Raw genomic sequence first — 26496 nt, 5'->3', positions numbered from 1 at the left:
TTTCTATAAGGTGATAAGGTGACATTTCAGCAGAGACTGAAGGCAATGAGAGGCTTCCCAAAGCCAGGAAGAGAGATTCTGTCTTCATATCACCTCTTTTAAGGCCTGTGAGGCAAGGGAACAAGCACAAAGGCCTTCTTGGAACATTCTAGAATAAAATACAGAGGCCAAAACACCAAGAGTTCTCATTCGTTTTTAGTTTTGCGTTCCAGTAGAAGCTAAACACAAACTAACACCTTATTAAGTTTTTAGTTTAACTGTTGTAAACGCTTTGGGTAGGTAAAGTTAAAATTCAAGTGTGATATTTATCCATTTAAAGGAGTGAATCAATCCTATTTTATTTTCTATATTTTTGGGAGCTGGCCTTTCTGCTTTAGTCATAGGACGCATAGAGCAAGCTTTTCTAATTTGATTGTTGGATGACGGTGTGGCATCTTCCTTTAGGTTCTTTTCTTGGGTCATGATCACAGCTAGTGCTAAACCACTCCATGCTGCCTGATCATACACCAGGGTTTGGTTATCCACATAAACATGATGCTGTTGTGAGTTCATTTTTCTATTTAGAGAAGCATGTCAGCTAGAAATACTTCCACCTTATTTCCCAGACACATGCGTGCTGAGTGAGTGGCCAAAATAGCCCCTTGAGTAAGTGGCAGCTTTAAAAACCATCCAACTGCTGACTTCAAACTAGAAGGTCAGCAAAGGAAAGTGGAAGTTGGATTCTGAAAGATCGAGGTGCCCACAGGAATTTTACGGTCGTCGGATTTTGAAGACTTGAACTAGACTGGGGGTTCTCCTTGCATTTCTTGCGTGTTGCCTATCTTTGTCCTCTCTCTTCCGGCTTCGAGATGAATGTGCAGCCCTGTTCTAGGTGTGGGTATGGGGTTTATCCTGCCGAGAAGATCAGCTGTATAGATCAGGTCAGTAGACATTTCTTGGCTTTTGTGAATAATAACAAACACAGGAAATTGACCTTCTCACATATGGACATAGGTAAATATGGAAATTTAATTTTCAGTTAAATTGTTTTGAACCACAAGAAAAAGTTATATTTTCTCACCTTTATTTAGTTCTACACATTTCTATTTCTTCTGTGTTGTCTCAAAAAAAAAAAGTTATCCATTTATTTAACCGTGAGTGTTGTTATAGCTGTGCGTGTGGATTTTAATTTTTTTAAAATCAGCATTTTATCCTCGAAGTTCATTTTTTTACCCTAAAATATATAAGAACCTTGAGTCTGGGGGGAAAAGGGTAATTGCTAAATCTTCTCTATATGATTTCTAGATATGGCATAAAGCCTGTTTTCACTGTGAAGTTTGCAAGATGATGCTGTCTGTTAATAACTTTGTGAGTCACCAGAAAAAGCCGTACTGTCACGCGTAAGTGTTTGATGCCCCCACCACTACCTCTTGAGTTTTATTTGTTTTTCAACAAGGAGCCAACTAAACGTTCAAATCATATAACCCAGGGTTAAATCCAAGAAATATCTTCTCCCAAAGTGTTCCCTTGTATCCTGTCATTAAAGAGACCTAAGGTGGGATTTTATGCAATGGACACAAAACTTCAAATTTCTTCCAAGTAAAAGATCAAGTATATCCACTATAACCTCATGTCAAATTATTAAATACTGTGCAGAACAATGTAATGACCATAAATATGCATATAGAGCTTTGAAGTGTTTTCTTTTAAATAATTTCAGAATCCTTTTTTACTTTCTTCAGAAAGTTTTCAAGTGATCATTTCCAGTTAAATTTAGGCTTTCAGTTATATATGTCGATTTTATTTGATTTGCTTTTTTTTCTGTAAGATGCCTGGAAAATCATGAACTTAATTTTTAAGTTTTACATTTATTGATTTTTTAAAAATAACTGTTATTATTTAAAAATAATTTTAAGAATAGTCCCTCAATCATTTGGATAAAGTACATTTCTAATTTTGATTTATACCTATTTGTTGTAGCCATAACCCTAAGAACAACACTTTCACCAGTGTCTATCACACTCCATTAAACCTAAATGTGAGGACATTTCCAGAGGCCATCAGTGGGGTAAGTTATTTAATTTTCAGTGGGATGGAGGGTATGGAGAATGGTTGGTTACTGGGTAGAAACATGCAAATAGATAGAAGGAATATATTCTAGCCAGGCACAGTGGCTCACACCTACAATTCCAACACTTTGGGAGGCCAAAGCGGGCAGATGGTTTGAGCTTGGGAGTTAGAGACTAGCCTGGGCAACATAGTGAGACCCTGTTTTTATTTCTTAAAAAGTTAAATAGATAAAAGAAGGAACATGTTGTAATGTCCTATAGCAGAGTAGGATGACCACAATTAACAACAATGTATCATATATTTCAAAATAGCTAGAATAGAAATGATAAATACTCGAGCTGATAAACACCCTAAATGCCCTGACTTGATCATTACACATTCTAATATGTAACAAAATATTATATGTACTCCATAAATATGTGCAAATATTATATATTGATTAACGATACTAGGCACATGTTAAGTTTTTAAGTGTCTCTGTCTGCATGTGAACCTGCCCATTTCCTCCACATACACATGTAAAGTGCATTTGAGTAACAAATGTGACTGTTTGTTCTCCCACAATATTAGGAGCCAAAATACAGGATAATCTAGATTGAATAATCGAGGTCCTTGATTTCAGTATAATCTTTGTGTCTTGACCAGCTCAAGACTGTTTCATAAAATGATGACAGTTATAGAGTAGGCTCTGCATATACTAGGTGCTTAATACATAAAACAATGCTTACATAGTTGGAACATATTACAAGGATCTTGACTTTTCCCTGTGACATTCTGGTACAGAAAATTAAAACCTTTAGTTTCACACTGTTAAGTCTCTCTGAATTCAGTCATTACTTACGATTATTGGCAGCCTGTTTTCCCCTTGGGGTGGGGATAAGTCAAAGATGTTTTCCTTTGGAAAGGAAGTTTAGTTTAGGAGGTGTGGGGTTGAGATGGGGAGCTAAACATGGAGGCCACATTGCCAAATCCAACCTCTTGAAAATCTAATAGTGGAGTTTTGTCAAATAACCAGTTATCGATGGAACTCTTGCACCTATTAAAATGATGAATCATTGAGCTTCTATAACCCATGCCCACAAGAAGTTGCTCTGTGGGATGAAGTTTTAGTGGCTTTCTAAAATTAGAAAATTACCCACGAGGTGAAAGACTCTCTAGTGATCCCTCTTTACCCAAGATTCCCTTCCTAATGTTGCTCCACCTCATACTGACTCCCTTCCCTGCCCAGCTGTCCTCCTCCCAAAAAACTGTGTGTGAGATAGAGGTAGTGACCTTGCTGTGTGGCTCTCTACACATGCTGCCAAGATACCTTATTTTCACTAAGTGCTTAGAACTAATTGTGAGTTTATTATTTCTTTTATTTAACAAGCATATATAGCATTTACTGTAGAAACACTTAATTCATTTAACATACACCACAACCCAATGAAGTTGATACTACTATTATCCCATTTTACGGTGAGGAAACGGAGGCTCAAATTGTTGCTCAGACATCATTGCTTCCTAGGGATTCACAAGTCTTACGAATTCACAAGTAATCCTAGGTTACTGAGAAGCCTAATTCTTTTAGGACTTTGTTTTCGTCTCTTGGTGTCTGAGGGCAGCTACATGAAATTACAATAAATATTAAATCTAGCTCTTACTTAAACAGAGTGCTGAACACTCTGCTAAGTTCTTTATATTATCTCATGTGTTCTTGACAAGAACCTTCTGTAATATTATCATGTTATAGTTGAGGAAACTGAAGCTCAGAGAGGTTAAGTAACCTGCCTAGTTTACCCAGCTGGTTGGGCACAAATCCAGATGTTTAACTTTAGGATATTTATTAGTGGCTCTCTTTCATATATACCCAGAGGGTGGCAAACTCTCCAGAAGACAAAAAGCACTTGTTCATGTTTTCAAATATCCATATGTTTCTGCAGTTGTGTAGTGAGGATTTGACACATAAAACATGAGGAGATGTACTTTACCTCAGAATGCTGTTTGCATTTATTACAGTGTCACAGAAAGATCCATAATGTCTGTATTTTTCCTCTAACTGAGCCACAGCAGGCATGTCTCCACCTGATAATCACACAACAGGTCACACACTATTTTCCTCTTTTTGAGGTGGGAGTGGACTCACTTTATTTTAACTGTGTATGACAGGCCCAACCTGGAGCAAGGCTAGGATTGTTGCTGGTTCTATTTCCAGCCACAGACAGTGATGTGAGCTTCCCAGGAAGCCTGCGTGTGTGTATTTGTTTGCGTCTATGTGACAGTGTATATGTGTGTATATATATGTGTATATATATGTGTGTGTGCATCCAGAGAGTGTGTATATGTGTGTATGTAGGTGTGAATGTGTGTGCACACACATCTATATGTGTGTATGTGATGTGTGTGCATGAGTATGTGTGTGCACATGTTCATGTGTATTGTGTGCATGTATTTGGTGTGTATGTGTTTATGCATATGTATGTATATGTACATGCATGTGGGATATGTATATGCATATGTGGTATGTATATATGTGTATACAGTGAGTGTATATATGTATGTATGGTGTTTATGTATGTATGTATGTATATATGTGTATATGGTGTGTGTGTGTGTGTGTGTGTGTATGTGTGTGTGTTGTCTACTGAGATCACTTTCTCCTTCTTGCCCACCAGGGACAAAGTAAAATGGACAACCATATCCCTTACAGGGCCCAGCTCTTACAACTGCCCTAGGGTGTGTTATGAATTACCTTTTCACCTCCTTGTGATCTCTGGGAGACTTTGACAATTGAATAAAAAACAAATTCATTGTGAAAGTGCTAAAATCAAAAAAGGAAAGAGACTTTTCAGTGATGGTGATGAAGGAGAAAAGTAGAGATTTTAAGCTGGCATTCAAAGCAGATTTGCAGGTTTTTGTCTCCTAAATGTCACCCTTTGAAAAATAAATAAATACTTGCAAAGACAGAATTTCCTGTTTGGTAGGTGTGAATGGAATTTTTAGAAAAATAAAACATCTAGGGTTTTCTTCTATTCAGAGAACGAAATTTAGCCCTTCATGCTTTCTTACCCCACTGGTTAGATTTATGGCATTTTTTCCTCTTTCTGTTTCCTTGGTGTAATCCTGAATCTCACGAAAGGTCCCTGGAGGAGGCTAACCCTCCCCAGTGGTAGATTTGCACTGGGGAAGGAGGACAGCAAATATAACTTTCTAGAAGTGGACAGAATATCTATTTTGGTCTTTTGGTCCTGTGTTTCTGATTCCTAAAGTACATTGTTCTCAAGGAGAGCAGTTCCCCCCAACCCCTACCTGGGGGACATTTGTTAATGTCTGGGACATATTGATTGTCGTGACTGGTGTTGATGGGGTATTATTGCATCTGGTGGGTGGAGACCTGGGATGCTCTTAAACATCTTGCTATGCCCGAGCCAGTACTCCACAACAAATAATTAACTGGCCCAAAATATTGGTAGTATTATTTGTAGGTAAAAACAAAAAACGAACAAACAAACAAAGCCCACTTTAAGTTTATGTAATGTTCATTTAATTGTTTCTTAAAAATACAAGGAAAAAGCAGGTAAAGATCTCTCAGTGTATATATTTAAAAATATACGCATCAAGTAGCGTTAAGCAGTAGCAACCCTGGAAAGTCAATATCAGAATGTGCCCTTGATAGGGAACAAGAATCCTTTGGGTTTAAACTTTTCTCTGAGCTTGTTTTCTTATTATGTTTAAAATTAAGAATTTAAACTTCAGCTTGTAAAAATTTCAGATTTCTTTCTTTCTTTCTTTCTTTCTTTCTTTCTTTTTTTTTTTTTTTTGAGACAGGGTCTCACTCTGTTGCCCAGGCTGGAGTGCAGTGGTGTGATGTCGGCTCACTGCAACCTCCGCCTCCTGGGTTCAAGTGATTCTCATATCTCAGCCTCCTGAGTAGTTGGGACTACAGGCGTGCACCACCATGCTCAGCTAATTTTTTCTATTTTTAGTAGAGATGGGGTTTCACTGTGTTGGCCAGGCTGGTCTCAAACTCCTGACCTCAAGTGATCCGCCTGCCTTGGCCTCCCAAATTGCTGGGAGTGCAGGCGTGAGGTACTGCGCCCGGCCAAAATTGCCGATTTCTGGGCCTCACTTCCTACCTAATAAATTTTGATATCTTAGTTTGGACCTAAGACCTTCTGATGTTTTTTCTTTTATAATTAGTCCTTTTTACATTTAAGAAATCTTTGTCTATCTCAAGGTTATGAAGATGTTACTGAGAGGTCAGTTTTCCCCCGATTAATCTATACATTCAAGGCAGTCCCATTCAAAATCCTGGTGTTTTTTTGTGGAAATGGACAGACTGATTCTGAACGAATATAAAAACACAAAGCTTCTAAAATAGCCAAGAAATCTTGAAGAACAAATTTGAAGGACTCACCAGATTTCATGACTTACTCTATAAAAGCAGACTTACTCTATTAACTCGGCATAGAATTGGCACAAGAAGAGAGAAATAGACCAGTGGACTCCAACACAAGGTCCAGAAATAGAGCTGCACGTATATGGTCACTTGACTTACGAGAAAGGCATCACTACAATTTAACATAGCAAGAATGATCTTTTCATAAACAGTACTGTAGTAATTAGGTATTTATATAGAAAAAAATGAACCTTGACCCTTATCTATACATAAAAATTAACTCAAGGTGTATTATAAATCAGGATGTTAAAGGTAAAATTGTGAGGCATAAGAAGAATATCTTCATAAAATTGAGGAGCCAGCATTTTAATAAGCTCCCTGGGTGATGGTTACATGACTAAAATTAAGAACCAGTACTCTAATGCCCAATGTTTTCTGAGGTTACTCTAATTTGTATTGTGTGGTAGGTTTATAAAGACTTTATCTCAGTCACTTTAATTGCACTGCTTCAAAGAGCTTCACACACAGCAGGTGCTCTATATGTGCCACCTGGTTGGAGGTGCAGATTAAACCACAGGGAGACTGACAGCACAGTGTGCCTTGCAGCACAGTGAAGATGCTTTGCAGTTGAGACTTAGCAAAATCCCCCAATTTTAGCTAGGAATTGTTTGTCTATGTTTTTTTCTCTTTTCTGATGGAAACATTACTGACAACATCTTCCTTGTGCAGATCCGTGACCAAGAAGATGGTGAACAGTGTAAATCAGTTTTTCATTGGGACATGAAATCCAAGGATAAGGAAGGTGCACCTAACAGGCAGCCACTGGCAAATGAGGTGAGAGAAAAGTGACAAGTGGGTTTGGAAAAAGAAAGAATGACATACTATGTCAATTGAGTGTATTATTATTATTACTTCTAGAGAAAACCAAGTAGGTTTCCTTTCACCCAGTTTGTAATTCCAGCTGTCTATGGAAGACCTCAATCAGCGTGTCCTAATATCACCTGAACTCTATCTGCCCCAGACCAGGTTCATTGTCTTCCCCTTCCAACCACTGTATTTCTATCACCCAGGTTTGAAACCAAGGCTACCCTGTCTTTCTCTGACACTTCACTCAGCTCCACCCTTTTCTCTCCACTCTCCCTGTTCTGATCTACATCATTTTCTGCCTGGACCTTTACGAGGCCTCCCAAGGTGGCTGCTTTCCCTCCTCTAGGCTGGCCTCTCTCCAACCTGTTGTACTCACATGGGTCAGGAGGCTCCCAGCTTCCTAGGTGTCCCTGACTTACTCTTCCCACCTCCCCTGTCTGTTGACAGACTCATCATTTCAGAATTCCTTAGCCATTTATTTTATTTACACACATAATATACACATAAGAATTTGCATTATTCTTATTATAAAAAAAAAATCCAAACAGTACAAAGCTAACCCTTTATCCACCACCTCCAATTCCAGTTTTCTTTGTACAAGTACCCACTCTCGTCAATCTTGTGGATAGCATCCTTCCAGACTTTTCTCTATTGATTTGCAAATAAAACCATATCTTTCTAGAATTTACATTTGGACATGCTACCATTTATCGAAGGATCTTAAATGAGTTATTTAACCATTCTTTACTTCAACTTTCTCATCTGTAAGGTGAACTTCAAAAACACTTCCTAACATAATGATATTGCGATGAACAAAAGATCTTAGAACAGTGGTAGGCACAATAAATATCAGCTAGTATTATTTGTTATTGAAAATTATATATGTATATATGTTATATAAACCCAAAAGTATCTGAGACAGGTCTCAATCCATTTAGAAAGTTTATTTTGCCAAGGTTAAGGACACACCCACGACAGCCTCGGGAGGTCCTGACAACCTGTGCCAGAGGTGGTCAGAGTACAGCTTGCTTTTATACATTTTAGGGAGACATGAGACATCAATCAGTACATGTGAGGTGTACATTGGTTCCATCTGGAAAGGCAGGACACCTCAAAGTGGGGGCTTTCAGGTTATAGGTAGATTTAAAGTTTTCTGATTGGCAATTGATTTAAAGAGTTATTAACTAAAGACCTGAAATCAATAGAAAGAAATGTCTGGATTACAATAAGGGGTTGTGGAGACCAAAGTTTTATCATGCAGATGAAGCCTCCAAGCAGCAGGTTTCAGAGAGAATAGATTGTAAATATTTCTTATCAGACTTAAAGTGTGTGTTGGTGTTAATGCTGGTCGGTAGGCTTTTCTTGAATTCCGAAAGGGAGGCGGGTATAATGAGACTTGTTCGACCTCCCCCTTTCCATCATGGCCTGAACCAGTTTTGCAGGTTAACTTTCGAATGTCCTTGGCTGAGAGGAGGGATCTGTTCAGATAGTTAGGGGGCTTAGAATTTTATTTTTGGTTTACAGTATATTTCTATTAAAATGTATACTTTTTTCATGAAACAATATGCATTGTTGTGAAGTGTGTATTTTTCACTCAACAAATATCTTGGAAATATTTCTACATCAGCATCCTTTTAAGCTATCGTGAATGGGTGTATCATAGGTGCACCATTAAGTATGGATGTACAAGGCCAGGTGCCATGGCTCACACCTGTAATCCTAGCACTTTGGGAGGCCAAGGTGGGTGGATCACCTGAGGTCAGGAGTTCGAGACTAGCCTGGCCAACATGGCCCATCTCTACTAAAAATATAAAAATTAGCCAGGCATGGTGGTACATGCCTGTAATCCCAGCTTCTCGGGAGGCTGAGGCAGGAGAATTGCTTGAACCCAGGAGGCGGAGGTTGCAGTGAGCTGAGATAGTGCCACTGCACTCCATCCTAGGTGACAGAGCAAGACTCTGTCTCAAGGGAAAAAAAAAAAAAGAATGGATGTACAATACCATACTATCCTATTGATAGACAGGATTATTCCAAAATTTTTTTTCTATTGCAAATTTGCAAGGAACATTCTTGTTCAAGACCTCTTTTGTATACAAGTGAGTGTTTTTCTAGACTAGATAATGAAAAAACAAAGTTGCTAGATCAAAGGGTATGTCCCTTTTAAATTTTAATGGAGGCTCAAATTGAATTCTAAAATAGCTGTACATTTTATACTCCAAAAGGCAGTGTGTGAGAATGCCTGTTTCCCAACATTCTAACCATCACTTGGTATTGTCAGATAAGTGTTTGGACAATCTGCATCTTGTTTCAATTTAGATGTCCCTGATTGCTAGTCAGGTTGAGTATAATTTCACATATGAATAATCTGTCTTTCCGGATCTCCAAAGGCTGGCTCTATCCAACCTATCCAACTTGCCCCCCTCCAGCCCACCTGGCTCCCCATCTCTTTCCCTGGTGTCCAATCAAACCCAGCTCCTCATGGTCCTAATTACTGAGCCCATCACTGCCTTCATGCTTTTATTCATGGCAGCCTACATTCCTGGAATTTATTCAACAAATAATTATTGAGTCTATGAGTTGCTACACACTGTTCCAAGCTTTTGGGATGCATTAGTAAACCAGACATGAAAATCCCTGCCTTCATGGAATGGACCTTCTAGAGTGGATGCCGTTCATTCTCCCTTGGCTTCTACTAATTGCCCTCAGCCCTGGAGGTACAGCTCAAATTCTATCTTCCTGCCCCATATGGGACCCATCTCTTACAGACTGCTTTTTAAAGACTCTTATTGTACTTATCACTCAGACAATGCACTTAAACACATAACTGTTTTCTAATTGCTATTTATTTCATGTTAGTTTTATCTCCCAAGGTGGTAGGTCATGAGTATCTTAAAAGAGAAACTTTGCCTTTCCTTTTTTTTTTTTTTTTTTTTTTTTTGCTTTTATTGCCATTGTCAGTTGTCAAGCACATAACAGGTAGTAGGTTTTTGACATTTGTCTGAATAATGTTGATTAATCTCAGATTACCTGTCCACAGTGATTTCCCCTCCTCCTCGCCCAATCTTGATGCAATGGTGTGCAAGAAAATGTTGTTACATTCAAAATTTTCCTGTGACATAAGTGGTTCTCAGAAAGTTCAATTATTTAGAATCTTAGGTCATTTTCTAGCCTGAAATAAATGAACATTTCAGTTAGCTGAGACCCAGGATTTACCAATAGGAGTTTATAATGTTTAAGAATATCTTCTTTTGACAATGTATGTAAGTGTTGCTGGGAGTCTGGGGCATGTGTTTGTATCCCTTCGTGTGCTTCCTTTGTAGAGAGCCTATTGGACTGGATATGGGGAAGGGAATGCTTGGTGCCCAGGAGCTCTGCCAGACCCCGAAATTGTAAGGATGGTTGAGGCTCAAAAGTCTCTTGGTGAGGTAAGCACCCTAGAAATTGCTTTAGGAATTGGTTTAGCAATTACTTAGCAATTAGTTTGACTGTTCCTTGACTTTTACAATTGTGGTAGACAGAATGATGCTATCATCCCCAAAGATACCCATGTCCTAATCCCTGAAACCAGGAGGGTCAGAGTCAGAGGAAAGGTGATATGGTGACAGAAGCAGAGGCCAAATCCATGTAGGGCAGGAACTAGAAATGTGGGGGCCTCTAGAAGCTGGAAAAGGCAGAGAAACAGATTATGCTCTAGAACCTCCAGAAGGAACCATCTCTGATGGCCCATTTTAAAGTACTGACCTCCAAAATCGTAAGAGACCTTAGCAGGCTTTCACATAGGGAAGACAGTTTTAGCCCAGACTGTGGAAATCCTCAATCATTTGCACAGGTTACGCTCTAGGTAACTAGGTCCCTCCTGGTTACCTCTAGGTACACTTACCCTTTGAAGAATCTACTTTGGAAAACACTGTTAGTCCTCATGACTTTTCCTTTAGAAAATGGAAAGAAAATGCTAGAAACACAAATGCTAAGGCGATAAGTCTCATTAGGAAAACTAATCATCAGAGATAGTCAAAAAGTCAGAAGGAAAGAATAAGAGACATTTTACTTCCAATACTGTAGTACTCTTGCCAGCAGACGAGTTACAGGAAAGTCGCCCACGTATTAATTAATAGCTGTGGTACCTACAGGCCTTAGAGCCAAAGGGCAGCCCTTGAGTTGTGCCAGGTCCCCATATTTTGATATGAACATTGAAGAGGAGCCCCTTTGACATGGGAAATATGAGTTCTTCAGTGCAAATGGTCAATTATAAGCCATTTTTAAATTTATTACAGGTGATTGAAATATTTCCCAAGAACTTTATGAATCTAGTTTCATTGGTTTTATTGCAGTTTTCTTAGTTGTCATTCAATATCATCTCAGTTCTCATGCTGACATTGGTTCTGACCAACAGGAATATACAGAAGACTATGAGCAACCCAGGGGCAAGGGGAGCTTTCCAGCCATGATCACACCTGCTTATCAAAGGGCCAAGAAAGCCAACCAGCTGGCCAGCCAAGTGGGTGTCTGGGTGCTTTTTCACCATTGATTATGCTAATTTTTGTCATTAATGAGCCCCCGTGATTTAGGGAAAAAACAGTAAGAGAGTGCTTTGGGGAAGTAGGTACCATTAGTGTCATATTACAGAGAAAACTGTGTTCTTACTTTTCCCCGTCAAGTATTCTCTGTGCTGTGATTGGACCATGTCTATAAAATACAGAGAAGAATGTGTAGTTCACCCAAAGTCTGGACCACATGATTTCTTGAGTTTGCTTTAGCACTGAATACATTCTTATTTTTCATTTTTATTTTTATTTTATTTATTTATTTTTATTTTATTTTTATTTTTATTTTTATTCTTGGCTCACTGCAACCTCCGCCTCCTGGGTTCAAGTGATTCTCCTGCCTCAGCCTCCCGAGTAGCTGAACTACAGGCACGTGCCACCACACCCAGCTAATTTTTTTTGTATTTTTAGTAGTAGAGATGGGGTTTCACCATGTTGGCCAGGATGGTCTCAATCTCTTGACCTTGTGATCCACCCAACTTGGCCTCCCAAAGTGCTGGGATTACTCGGGTGAGCCACCACAGCCAGCCGAAGACACTAATTTTTAACTGGATGTCAGGTTCACCGGAAGAGTAGCAAAGTTTATTTGTTAAAAGCTCAGATTTTGGAGCCAGAATGTTGAAATTTGAATCCTGGCTCTATCCCTTAGTGCTATGTGACTGTGGACAAATTACTTAATTTCTCTCTTCCTTGGCTTCTCGTTTGTAAAGTGAAGAAAACATTAGTCCTGCCAAATGTGATTGTTATGGAGATTAAGCAAGTTAATATTTGTTGGAGTGTGGCAGTCCCTGGCACACTCCTGGACTTAGCACATTGGCATAGATGCTTTTTGAGGAGGAGCCCATGAAACAAGCCACAGAAGACTTGCCACAGGTTTGCATTGAGTGTAGCCTGATGGTGCAGCTTTAGGAGAGCCACAGGGAGAGGTCATTGCGGAGGCTGTGAGGTGGGTGCACCCTTGACTCTACTGTCTTCTCATCAGGTGGAGTATAAGAGAGGGCATGATGAACGCATCTCCAGGTTCTCCACGGTGGCGGATACTCCTGAGCTGCTACGGAGCAAGGCTGGGGCACAGCTTCAAAGTGATGTAAGAAAGGAGGGAGGCCAGTCCATCACTGATGGGCATTTGGGTTGATTCCTCACCTTTGCTCTTGTGAATAGTGCTGCAATGAACATACATGTGCATGTATCTTTATAATAGAATGATAAAAAGGAATAACATCATGTCCTTTGCAGGGACACGGATGGAGCTGGAGGCCATTATCCTCAGCAGACTAATACAGGAACAGAAAACCAAACACCCCATGTTCTCACTTTTAAGTGGGAGCTGAGCAATGAGAACACATGGACACAGGGAGGGGAACAACACACACTGGGGCCCACAGTGGGGAACTGAGGGGAGGGACAGCATCAGGATAAATAGCTAATGCATGCCGGGCTTAATACCTAGGTGATGGGCTGATACGTACAGCAAACCACCATGGCACACATTTACCTATGTAACAAACCTGCACGTCCTGCACATGTATTCTGGAACTTAAATTAAATTAATAAAAAAGAGAGAAAAATGAGGAAGAACAAGATGTAGTGGTTTGCACTTAAGATCCCTCATTCTTTCCTTGCTTGGAGGTGGAGGGAGGGAGAATGTATGAGACATTTTAGCCCTGCATGGATAACAAGAAGAAATTCCTGAGGTCAAGGATGGTTGGGCTTGATAAGTCAGTTAGCAGAGACCTTGCAAAAACACTTCTTTAAAGAGAAAACTTTAGATTGGATTAGTACCAAATTGGTTGTATCTGAGTTATCTGAGAGAAATCTCTCTTGCCACTACAAATTAGAGAACATAATTTCTAAACAACTTTTACCACTTGCCTTTACATAATCCAAATGTTCCACAGCATAATAAGATCAAGAACTTAGTGTTGTTCTGAATGGGACATTGAAGCACAAATCCAGCTTCTCTTTCATACATGGTTTCCTTTTGCCTTAGCCTCAATCTGGGGTTGAGAAGACTCTTGTGTCTCCCAAACATGGCTGACAACTCCTTGAGGGCTGAAGACTTATTACTCTGCCCAGGCCCAGTGCCTGGCCCGCACCAGGTGCTTAGCAAGCATGTGTTGAACTCCACATTGGGTGTCTCCATGTGCCAGGCACTTTGCTGGGTATTGGGAATAAGAAGATGGATAAGATGCACATGGCCCATCAAACTGTAAGCCAATTATATGCCTTATGAGCTATGACAGGAGATGGGCAGGATGTCATGGAACCCTTAGCAGAGCATCTCACTAAGATCATCTGATAAACATGGGGCATGTGATTCACATGTTTTTTCATTTCAGGTGAGATACACAGAGGACTATGAACAACAAAGAGGGAAAGGCAGTTTCCCTGCGATGATCACACCCGCCTATCAGATAGCCAAAAGAGCCAATGAGCTGGCAAGTGATGTAAGTGTCCTTGACAATGTGGTCATGTTAGGGAGAAAGAGGAATGTGAACCTGGGTCTGAGGAGTCCAACTTCCTGTTGACTTTTGCATTTACCCTGAAGCCAGGGAGTAGTTTTCCTTTATAGTTTTAAGTCAATTTTACCAATGACGATGACCTGGCACTTTTATGTCTGAGACATACCTACTCCCTAGATCCAAGCAGAAAAAGAACATTCCATTAAGACATTCACTTTTACTCTTTTGGCTCCTGTGCATGGGAGTCAAATTCACCGAGTTTGTCCTTTGCCTTAAAACAGGTGAGGTACCATCAACAATATCAAAAAGAAATGAGGGGAATGGCTGGTCCAGCCATTGGAGCTGAGGGCATCTTGACAAGGGAATGTGCAGACCAATATGGCCAGGTATGTGATAAAATGATCTCCTGACCTGCTCTTTTCCATGTTTGGCCCATTCTAGGCTGTGACACAGCTATGACCATTTAATCAGGGGTGGGGCTGTGGTTTATCTTTACCTTATTTATGAAAGGTAGATTTTCCAAGATAGAAAGTAGTGGACAAACAATTGCACAGGGCTCAAGTTGACCCACTTAGGAAAACAGATTGAGGCACTTTCTTTTTTTAAATTAATAAATGACTTATACCAATATGGTGGCTTGGCCAAGAAGAAAGCATTCCTATCTGTCCATTGAAGAACAGTCGCTAGGACTAAGATTGGCTAAGCTTAGCTGGTCTCTATCATAAGCAACATAGAGATCAAAATGCATCTTGAAAAATATTGAGTATTTCACTGAGTAGTGGGGCTCATTTTCTTAGAAAGTGAATTTTTTAAATCTAGGTTGGTAGATAAATCAGTATGCCAGAGAATGCAAACCCTTTTTCCAATTTCACTTCTCAGATGAACTACACCTTGACAAGGAGTAAAAAAAGATTAAGATGACAATCACAAGCTAATTATTATTTGCACATCCCTCTGTCTTTTCTGGTACTAGCCAGGTGTTGTAGGGTAGAAAGGAAACGTTATTGTTCACAGTTGCAAGTGAAGAGCATTGGAAGAGCAAGTCTGTGTATTGGAAGAATACATTCCATGGGTTTAAGTGATTTTTATTCATAATTGGACAGTTGTTTGAATTATTTGTCAGTAAGTAGACTCTCTACAACATATATGATTTAGAAAACCACAATGAATTTGTTTCTCTTCTTTAGAAAGACACATTGCCATAGTTAGGCATATGCTCATATGAGTCTTAGGATGTGTGTGAAGGTCGGTTGGGACTCCTTTGAAAATGTCTGCCAGAGCAAAAATGCTTGGTTTTGAATTTAAAAGGCCATTTAATCAAATTCTCTAAGTTAATTAAGTGGTCTTTTAGTGCTTTAAACCAGTGAAAAATGTTTTTACTGGTTTTGTATTTTAAATATATTGTTTGGAAAGCTCAGGACAACTTTAAAAAATCAGCTTAAAAAAATCTGGCTTCTATATTTGGCAAAAAGTATTTTGTCCTGTATTTGGCCAATCCTATCTACCAGTAGTTATAAGACACATGTATCATTTCATATGTGTACCTAGACATGTCTGTAGGTACAGATGAAATGTAACTTCATAGTATCATAGCTGGTTCTTGATTAGTAGGACGATTTGATTGAAGTTTTCAGTCCTGAAAATAACAAATGCAAGAATCAAAGTGAGTGTTGTTTGATAGCACCTTCAGCAGCTGTTGAGAGGACTCAGTCTAGCATGGCATTTCACTGTTGTGATTTAGCATGACTCGCCAGGGCATGAGGAGGAGGGAGCGAGAGAGAAGCCAGCAGGCAGATAACTATAAATATCTGTAGTGCCTTAAATGCCAACCAATTCATTCTTCTTTTTAACAAGTAACTAGACTTGTTAAAAGGATTATACCATGTAATCAACAGGATTAGGTGTCTTGAAAAAAGATTAACACTTACAACATACATATATATATATAGAGAGAGAGAAACTAAAATAAAGTTACAAACAAACTATAGAGCAGAATGGACAAAGCCATAGAGCAGATTACCAAAGAATTTGAGAACCTTTTAAAAAAACTTAACCTTTTTTTACTTATTATATTTGGCCAGAACCTTCTGGCAGCCAGGCAAAAAGGAGAACTCGGGCTAAATGGTTTTCATTGTTGGATAACAGGCAGCCTGGACTTTCTAATCTGACCCAACTATTTTATTTTAGAAAATGTGTGTGCCACAGTCAAAGCCCTGGTGCTGGAGCTGGGCAGGCCCCTGGCTTGGAGGAGGCCACAGAGAGATGGAGTCGTGAGCCTAATGGGGGCACCATATGGGCTGTTTCAGATTTATGCAAAAAGTACAGTGAAAACACAGAGGACTCTGCCTGGGGCAGGTCCAGGGGTGAAGGAGGACTCAGGGACTTCTACGAGGAGACTGTCCCTAAGCTGGGTCTTAAAGTACATCTGGCTGCCAGGGAGGGGTTATCCGTCATGTGGTGACAGTGTCATGAAAGAGAAGGTTTTCCTTTCTGGGAGTGGATGGATGGTGTGGGGAAGATAAAAGAAAGGATTAAGACAAAGATTATAATCCTTAGTCTGAAATATACATTTAGTCCCATTCCAGATAATCTTATGGTAATTTGAAGTTTTTCCTCCCATATTACAAACATTGTATAATACTCCTTTTCTGGTTACATGACACATACCATTGGGGAAGGCAGTACCACCGGGGGAGACAGTACCACTGGGGGAGACAGTACCACTAGGGGAGACAGTACCACCGGGGGAGACAGTACCACTAGGGGAGGCAGTACCACCGGGGGAGGCAGTACCACTAGGGGAGGCAGTACCACCGGGGGAGACAGTACCACCGGGGGAGGCAGTACCACTAGGGGAGGCAGTACCACCGGGGGAGACAGTACCACTGGGGGAGGCAGTACCACCGGGGGAGGCAGTACCACCGGGGGAGACAGTACCACCGGGGGAGGCAGTACCACCGGGGGAGGCAGTACCACCGGGGGAGGCAGTACCACTAGGGGAGGCAGTACCACCGAGGGAGACAGTACCACTGGGGGAGGCAGTACCACCGGGGGAGGCAGTACCACCGGGGGAGGCAGTACCACTAGGGGAGGCAGTACCACCGAGGGAGACAGTACCACCGGGGGAGGCAGTACCACTGGGGGAGGCAGTACCACCGGGGGAGGCAGTACCACTGGGGGAGACAGTACCACCGGGGGAGGCAGTACCACCGGGGGAGACAGTACCACTGGGGGAGACAGTACCACCGGGGGAGGCAGTACCACTGGGGGAGACAGTACCACTGGGGGAGACAGTACCACCGGGGGAGGCAGTACCACCGGGGGAGGCAGTACCACCGAGGGAGACAGTACCACTAGGGGAGGCAGTACCACCGGGGGAGGCAGTACCACTAGGGGAGACAGTACCACTGGGGGAGGCAGTACCACCGGGGGAGGCAGTACCACTGGGGGAGGCAGTACCACTAGGGGAGGCAGTACCACCGGGGGAGGCAGTACCACTAGGGGAGGCAGTACCACCGGGGGAGACAGTACCACCGGGGGAGGCAGTACCACCGGGGGAGACAGTACCACCGGGGGAGGCAGTACCACTGGGGGAGACAGTACCACTAGGGGAGGCAGTACCACCGGGGGAGGCAGTACCACTAGGGGAGGCAGTACCACCGGGGGAGACAGTACCACTAGGGGAGGCAGTACCACCGGGGGAGGCAGTACCACTAGGGGAGGCAGTACCACCGGGGGAGGCAGTACCACCGGGGGAGACAGTACCACCGGGGGAGGCAGTACCACCGGGGGAGGCAGTACCACTGGGGGAGGCAGTACCACCGAGGGAGACAGTACCACTAGGGGAGGCAGTACCACCGGGGGAGGCAGTATCACCAGGGGAGACGGTACCACCGGGGGAGGCAGTACCACCGGGGGAGGCAGTACCACCGGGGGAGGCAGTACCACCGGGGGAGGCAGTACCACCGGGGGAGGTCTCTACATAGATCTGCCACTGGATGTGAGTAAGGTAGTGTTTGAGACCTACTGGAAGACAAAGGACTTCCCTGGTTGTCAGTTAAAAAGTGAATATTTCATAACATATGGGCCTGGGAGAGTGGTAGAGTGTCTGATTTATCCAGTGGAAATAAGGATGATGATCATGATATCAGTTGCCATTATTTGGTGCTGACTATGTGCTGGGCACCAGTAAGTGGGCCTGACTCCAGGGTCTGCCATCTTAAAAGGAATGTTTAAACTACCACATGGACATCAGTGAAATACCCAAGGTGGATGAACCTCTGTGAGAATAGGCTCTATGAGTGACCATTGCTGAACCCCACCCATCTGGGGAGGGAAGCATTACTCACTGAAGTTTTTGACGCACCCGGCAGGGTTACCCGGAGGAGTATGAGGAGCACAGGGGAAAGGGCAGCTTCCCAGCTATGATCACTCCAGCATATCAGAACGCCAAGAAAGCTCACGAACTCGCTAGTGACGTAAGTACCATGTAGGTGTGACCACAGAGCCAGAGGCAGAGAAGTGAGACTTTGAAGGCTGTGCTTACTGAAACCTACACACAGATACATTTATTATAGCTGAGCCAAAGTAGAATGTTAGCCCTCAACTCCCATCCAAATTTATGATGCCTGCTTTGGCCCCATTTGTCTGCTTCCAAGGAGATGGACACGGACAACCAGCATAGCTCGCTTGAGGCCATTGAAGCAAGTACAGAGGCTGGCCAGCCAGAGTGGGGTGTTAGGAGAGTTTTGCCAAATGGCCCAATTAGAAATTGAGTAATTTAGGGGAAGAGCTGATTAAAATAAGTCATATGATTATCAAATTGGGTGTAACCCGGTGATGAAATGATTTTTATTGGCAGAATGTTAGCCTGCTGGCAGTCCTTGAAAGGCAGGCTATAATTAAACTTGGAAAAGTGACATGCTCACTGCAGATCTTAGCATGCCAACTGGAACTTGGTCTCATCAGAACCTAGCATTCATTTCACGCCCCTTGCCATTTTCTTTTTCTTTCCTTTTCCTTCCCTCTCTTTTCTTTCCTTTACCAAAGAACTATTCACCTATTACCCATTGACCCATAACAGCACCATCTTTGCCTGAGGAAGGAAGTTAAAAGACATTACTCTGCCCCTCATTAGCAGGGAAATGATGTTTAAACCAAGGGCAGAATGGGTTTGGACTGACAACTTTTGTTATGATTATTTTAAGACTTTTTTTTCCCATGCAGAATTAGAGTATAAAGTGTAAAAAGTGTGAAAAGGGCCAGGAAAATTTTAATAACAAAAAAGGACAAAGTAGTTTATAGATTTAATGAAGAGAAAAGGCCATGTGAATTTTTTTTTCTTTCAGAAAATTGTATTAAGTAAATGTTGACATTAAGTCCAGGATAACTTTGGAGTAATTCCCCTCCCAGAGCATGGAAACATCAACTCCAGCCCCGTTTTGTGTTTTTTTTTTTCAGATAAAATACAGGCAGGACTTCAATAAGATGAAAGGCGCTGCACATTATCACTCGCTTCCAGCTCAAGACAACTTGGTTCTCAAACGGGCTCAGAGCGTAAACAAACTCGTGAGTGAGGTGCGTATGGGGGAAGAGTCACACCCATGAGCATCACCTCTTTTATCTCCTATAGTCAGTTAATGAGGTGACCCTATAATAAAAAGCTCTGGTTAAAAGTGTGACACCGGCCAGGTGCGGTGGCTCACGCCTGTGATCCCAGCACTTTGGGAGGCCGAGGCAGGCAGATCACCTGAGGTTGGGAGTTCGAGATCAGCCTGACTAACATGGAGAAACCCCGTCTCTACTAAAAATACAAAATTAGCTGGGTGTGGTGGCGCATGACTGTAATCCCAGCTACTAAGGAGGCTGAGACAGGAGAATTGCTTGAACTTGGGAGGCAGAGGTCGCGGTGAGCCGAGATAGTGCTATTGCACTCCATCCTGGACAACAAAAGCGAAACTCCATCTCAAAACAAACAAACAAACAAACAAACAAACAAAAAGGTGACACCACCTATTCTACCCATTGGTTACTGGTTTCAAAGAACAGATATGCGGTAAAATGCAATTTACAAGACAGCCTAGAATCAAACCAATTACATCTTTCTCTGGTGGTTCAGAAGTTACTTCCTAAATCCTCCCAGGGCTGTCAATATTCAAAAGTGCCAGGCAACAGGCTTCTAGTTGCCAGAAAGAATACTGGAGGATCCATCTTTTTAAACAAATCAACCATCTGAAAGATGTTTCAAATGTCGAACCCCTCTCGTTCTCTTATTACTGAAGTCTGAGTTCTGAGAAGCTGTGTATTCCATGTGAATTTCCCTTACCTTACATGCTGCACTGGCTGCCTGAGGGGTGTGTTTTGTTTGGCTTGCCCACCGTTTAAGACGTTTTTATTGTGAGGACTGTTTGGCAAGAAAATATCCCCTGTAGAACCTCATATCCTTCTCACGCCCTAGTGTGTTCTTCACGGCATTTTCCCTCATTTGCATTTCTTATCTGGACTCTGAAGGCATTTGACTTGGCAGCCTCTGGCAACGGGAACAATTATGGCAATTCAAAGCATTCACATAACAAGTTATCTGCAACTCACAAACAGATATGCAAATATCCAAAAATATTTTCCGTCTCTAACCTCTAAAAGCCGGTCCTTTACCCTAAACTGTTAGTTAACCCGTGATCCTCTAACTTGGGGCTGCTCTGAGTCACCAGCAGTGATATTTTCCCAAGCCTCCTCAGGAGCCTCAGATACTTTGAAGTGGTAGATGACTGTTGAGGCTTTGGAATCTGCATTTTAAACAACTGTTCCAGATGATTCTGGTTCTCTAGACCAGAGGTCAACACACTACAACCTCAGTGACAAATCCAGCCCACTGCCTGCTTTTTAAATAAGTTTTATTTGAACACATTCATATCACATTTGTTTCTGGATTATCTGTGGCTGCTTTGGAGCTACAAGGGCAGAGTTGAGTATAATAATTGACAAAGAATTTGTAGCCTGCCAAACCTAAAATATTTACTGTCTGGTCATTTATAGAAAAAGTTTGCTGGCCTTTGCTCTCACTCACAGAACACTAGACCTAGATGGGACCTTTTCCACCATTGGGCTATCACTTTGTCATACGCCTGGAAAAGTAAAGTATCTAATTCTGGGTGGTAGAGACTTTTAGGGACAGAACTGGATGCATACCACTGGGAGTGCAGTTCTACCACCCAGGAATAACACTGTTAACATTTTGGCTTTTTTTTTTTTTTTTTTTTTGAGAGGGAGTTTCACTCTTGTTGGCCAGGCTGGAGTGCAATGGCGCAGTCTCAGCTCACCGCAACCTCCGCCTCCTACGTCAAGCGATTCCCCTTCCTCAGCCTCCTGAGTAGCTGGGATTACAGGCGCCCACCACCATGCCCAGCTAATTTTTTGTATTTTTGGTAGAGACGGGGTTTCACCATGCTGGCCAGGCTGGTCTTGAACTCCCATTTTAGCCTCTTTCTATGTGAATATACTATAACTGAAGGGATGAATATAAAAATGTATTTATAGAATTAGAATTAGACATACCCCCACCATATAGTTTTATAAGATATGATAACAAACTGTGGGGTATTTCCTTTGGTAAAGAAGTTGCAAGGGAACCTTCCATTTCTTTACGTCCTTATGTTTAGTCAGTAAGACAAACCAGCCATCTATTGGTGGTAGTTGGCCTTAACTGCCTCATGCTAATTACCTGAGGTGACTTGGAGTCTATTTAATAAATGTAGCCTCACATCCTACATCCAGGCACCCAGGAGAGCTCAAATAGCCAACTGATTTTAAATTAGAAGACACTCTGCATCTGAGTGGTCTCATTTATTACGCTGCTTGGAAAGTAACTTTCCTTGTTGAATTGCATTGAAGTATACCTATAAAAATGTGCATACATCATAAATGTATAGTGGGAAGGATTTCCTTAAGTGGGACACACCTGTGTGACTAGCAATCAGATCAAGAAACAGAATATGACCAGACATCCTCCTAAGACATTTCCATTACAGGAAATATGATTTATCCCCCTAATGCATTTCCCCTCAAGAGTAACTACCTGAGTTGTAAAACCAGTTTTGCCATTTTTTGAGTTATGAAATCTTATAGTATTTGTTCTTGAAAGCGACTATATGCTTTTCATTTTCCGAATGAAGCCAATTATTTGCTATTTATTATGATTCGTTTTTATAAAGGAAAATATGTCCTGCTAACTTAGCATATTCTATGCTTGATATGTTAAAATCTTGGGTTGAAAGTTTTCTAGAAATATCCTAGTCAAGTCCTGGGACATTTTCAAGAGTGACTTCGGATTTGGTTCTATTGTGTGTCTGGTGTTTTGATTTCCAAGGTGGAGTATAAGAAGGATCTGGAAAGTAGTAGAGGTCACAGTATCAACTACTGTGAAACACCTCAATTCAGGAACGTGAGCAAGATCTCAAAATTTACCAGTGATGTGAGTTGTTAACGCTAAGCTTTTGTTTGGGCACTGTTGGTGAGCTTAGTCTTTAGGTCTCCCAAGAGGGACAGTCTATGGGAATGGATCTATGTGTCTTGGAGAAGCATGGCCTTTTAGGCATAAATGCCTGGGTTTTGGTTAAGGTTGCCTGCTGGGATTGGTCCTCATAGTGTTCAATTCTGTCACATCCCCAATCTTGACCCTGAGTCCTCTGGGCAGGACCTGTCCTCTCCGTCCCCTTGCTTCCCTTGTGTGCAGCACAGTGCCCAGCTCGTAGTGATGAATGCTGGTGGGGGGCCTGGCTGAGCATGTGACGTCCCCTCTCAATGTGACTTTGTGCTTCTGAGTTAATATGACCTCATTTCACCCTCAGAGTCACCTGGAGAGCCAGATGTTATTTCCCTATCTTACAGATGAACAGATATGTACTAGAGGGGCATTCGCAAATTTGGAGATTCTCAGAGCAGGTCTGAAGATGTATCCTCCTGGACATCAAAGACCTATACTAGATAGTATGCTTTACTTTTGCTTAGTTGCACATAATAGTAGAATTTACAATTGCAAGGGACTGTGTAAGGCACAGTGAGGAATTTATTTTGCATAAATGTAGTGGTTTAAGAGCCAACATACCTTATGTCACAGTTATTAATAGCAAAGTGGCCAATTTTGGGCAGTTGTTTAAGCTCCCTGAGCCACTCTGCCCAACTCTAAAATGGGGATGATAATAGTTCCTTTCCCCTCATAGAGTACTTGTGAAGATTAACTCAGATAAGTAGAATCATGTCTGATATATAGTCATAAGTAGTATTCTGTTTAAACACTAGCAGTACCGAGAAATGCAATGGCCTCCCAGGTTAGGTGATTTTAATACCCCAAATTTCCTATTTATGACCTCTTGTCATCCTGTTTTGATCTTCTCTTTATTTGATAAGTGGCATTTGGCACATAACATAATTATTTCACATAGTCGCACTAGTGACCAACTTTTACATCACAGAATTTGGCAAAGCTCAGGTTTTGTCCTTCATATATTTAGAAATGGAGGTAATGGCATGCAGTGATTTGTACCAGCCTCAGCATGGGGCTTTGCATGTGACGTCCGCATAGTCAGTGCCTGCCACCGTCTCATGGTAAATTTTCACATTGGAAAAATCTGGTAAATTTAAAACTAAAAATGTAAAAACAAACACAGAAAGTCAAGTCTGTTTTGTGCTGTCTATGCTTATCTGATCCCATGTTTCCTTGTCTCCTATCTTACTCCAACTTCTTGTGATGGGTTGAAATTTACGTTATTAAAAAAAAGTTCGCCTTATTTTTTATTCCTTGATACGTTGACTATTTAAATGGGTTATATTTAATCATTTATGCCTTGGATTTAATGCATTAAGATGAGTAGTTTATCTTCAACTACTTGCGAAGGGAATGCTTTGGTTGAAAACTTTGCGTTTCCATGTAGAATAAATATAAAGAAAACTACCAGAACCACATGAGAGGCCGCTATGAAGGAGTTGGTATGGACAGACGCACTCTGCATGCTATGAAAGTTGGCAGCCTGGCAAGCAACGTGAGTCCTTTTATGCCAGGGCCTGTCGGGATGGAGTGGGGCGGGGCATGAAGAATTCAGCCAATTCTTTTTAAATTCCCCTTAAAAAAAATCTGTCTTCTATTTTAAAGACTGTGTAAAGACTGACCCAAAAGAGTTTCTAAATGTTAGCGGATACAACCAAGGCTAGGTAAGATCCCTGAAAATTTTCAAAGGCTTCAATTTGTTTATATTAGCTTTCTCTAATTTGAAGAGTACTTCAGTCTATTATAATGAATCCAGTGTGGTTAACACTTTCAATTTCTGAGAGAAAAAGAGAAATGAATAATTATGATTCTTATTCCAAATTCCCCAGGGTTCCAAAGCTTTTGTGATTTATTCAGAGTTGGTTGGTTGGTAAGCTGGTTTGTTCCTTCATTCATTTTTTCGATCATTGTATTCATTGAAAACCTACTGTGGCCTGGCACTGGTCAGGGTAGTGGGATAACAGAGTAGATCAAGTCCTTGTTTTCCCCTGTAGCATATACTCTATTAATCTCTCTTTAGCTTCGTCAATCCAGTTTATAGATTTACAAATGCGAGATTGTAAATCTTGGAGGTAAAGGACACTTAAAGGAAACTGATTTCATTATTAAAACATGCAAATGTCGGATTTTCTCTGCTTAAGAATGTCAATTTGATCTTTAGAAAAAAAATTAAATACTCTGAAGACTCTTCACCTTTCCATCTATTTTCTTGGGGTTAGCCAAGGAGCTCTTCCATTGCCTATCCATGTGAAAATGCTTCTTTTCAACAAAAATGACAAGCAGCTTCATAATTAATATGAAATATAAAGTAAATGTGCTACAGATGGAAGTTAACTAATTTTGGACTAATTAAGAGGAATTCAGATTCATTAAAGACAAAAGTGTGAACATAATTTAATTTTCCTTGAAGGTGATGAAACTGAATTCGTTTCTGGGTATTTAAAAAATATTTCTTATGGCATTCAAACAAAGCCAAAAGAAAGTAGAAATTGATTTCTCCATTCTTCTTCTTTTCTTCCTGTTTTAGGTTGCCTACAAAGCTGATTATAAACATGATATTGTCGACTACAACTACCCAGCCACTCTCACGCCTTCCTATCAAACAACTATGAAACTGGTGCCCTTGAAAGATGTAAGTTCTTTTCCAACAGCTCTTTCTGCTTCGTCACTTGTCACTTCTTTCCTGAGGAGTGATTTGTAGGTAGCAAGATGGAAAGAAACATGATACAAAAGTTCATAGGAGGTTGAAGGGATTGAGGAAAGGGAAATCCTTTTCTATTTTCCACTAGGAAGTTCATTTATGCATGTTTGCATACCCTTAGATTTTCAATGTGAACTAGGGACAACTCTAGTTTTGTCTTGAAAATAACCTGAGGTTCAGTTTTTCCTCTTAGAATTCAGTGAGCTTTGCCTGCTGGGCACATTTCAAATGCTTGTTCCTTAGCAAGGATGATTTGTTTTCTTTCTTTAAAAAAAGGTTTGTTATGTAGTATGTTAAGAGTTGAAGGAAGTAAAATAAAATGTCTACATACAAGTTGAGAGGAAGTGGTACTATTGACTCCATTTTTTCTCAGGAGCACATGGAAAAGTATATGTATCCCTTAATTATTACAGCAGCGATTTTATTTATGGTTTGGCTTGTTCCAAGCAAAATGTGTACAATCAATTAAATTTCTTGTTTCCTGATTACAAGAATTTTACTACATGTTTATTATAGAAAATTTAGAAAATACGAAAAAGTGCAAAGAAAAAGATAAAAGTCACCTACTAGCTTAAAAAGTACTTAAGGTGGCTTAGAAGAAAGGTTGTATTGTGGTTGCCAGCGAAGGTTATCTCCAATCAATCAATAATTTAATAAATAATTCAGCGTATATTTATGAATGTCAAGTGCTACTTTCCTTTGCTTTCCTTTGGGATCAGTACAACTTTAGAAATTGATTGAGGTTTTGCTACTGGTAGATAAGTCTCTGAATCTGTCTCTCTCTCTCTTGCTCAGAGTTGGGGCAGTAGGATTCAGTTGGTTATCTCCAGTGTCCAACCCAGTGCCCAGACATCAGAGGACAATCATTGGCAAATGATATTTATTTAATGAAAGGGGCTTTCCAAATGTGTAATAAAACAGGAGGAAGGAAGCAGAGGAATTGATCAGGGGCC

At 41.0% G+C, this 26496-nt stretch overlaps 1 protein-coding gene across 5 annotated transcripts in view; it reads left to right on the top strand.

Moving 5' to 3' along the window:
• Window positions 1–649: 649 nt before the first annotated feature.
• Window positions 650–26496, top strand: part of NRAP (nebulin related anchoring protein) — a 76216-nt gene continuing 50369 nt past the window's right edge. For 2 of the 5 annotated variants that reach the window (XM_009459265.5, XM_521607.9), the window contains exons 1-14: window positions 651–920; window positions 1285–1379; window positions 1960–2047; window positions 7157–7261; window positions 10615–10719; window positions 11688–11792; window positions 12821–12925; window positions 14178–14285; window positions 14582–14686; window positions 18674–18778; window positions 19761–19877; window positions 22666–22770; window positions 24230–24337; window positions 25370–25474. In XM_009459265.5, the coding sequence (XP_009457540.4) occupies window positions 849–920; window positions 1285–1379; window positions 1960–2047; window positions 7157–7261; window positions 10615–10719; window positions 11688–11792; window positions 12821–12925; window positions 14178–14285; window positions 14582–14686; window positions 18674–18778; window positions 19761–19877; window positions 22666–22770; window positions 24230–24337; window positions 25370–25474 (1428 nt within the window). In that variant the 5' untranslated portion in view covers window positions 651–848. Of the gene's footprint in view, window positions 921–1284; window positions 1380–1959; window positions 2048–7156; window positions 7262–10614; window positions 10720–11687; window positions 11793–12820; window positions 12926–14177; window positions 14286–14581; window positions 14687–18673; window positions 18779–19760; window positions 19878–22665; window positions 22771–24229; window positions 24338–25369; window positions 25475–26496 lie in introns of all 5 variants that reach the window. The other 3 variants (XM_001148506.7, XM_009459266.5, XM_054659909.2) reach the window with 2 other exon arrangements.

The sequence above is a fragment of the Pan troglodytes genome, chromosome 8 (genome assembly GCF_028858775.2).
Source record: "Pan troglodytes isolate AG18354 chromosome 8, NHGRI_mPanTro3-v2.0_pri, whole genome shotgun sequence".
In the NCBI taxonomy this organism is placed as follows: domain Eukaryota; kingdom Metazoa; phylum Chordata; class Mammalia; order Primates; family Hominidae; genus Pan; species Pan troglodytes.
Note: the sequence above shows the minus strand (reverse complement) of the source record. Positions and strands in the feature narration are given on the sequence as shown.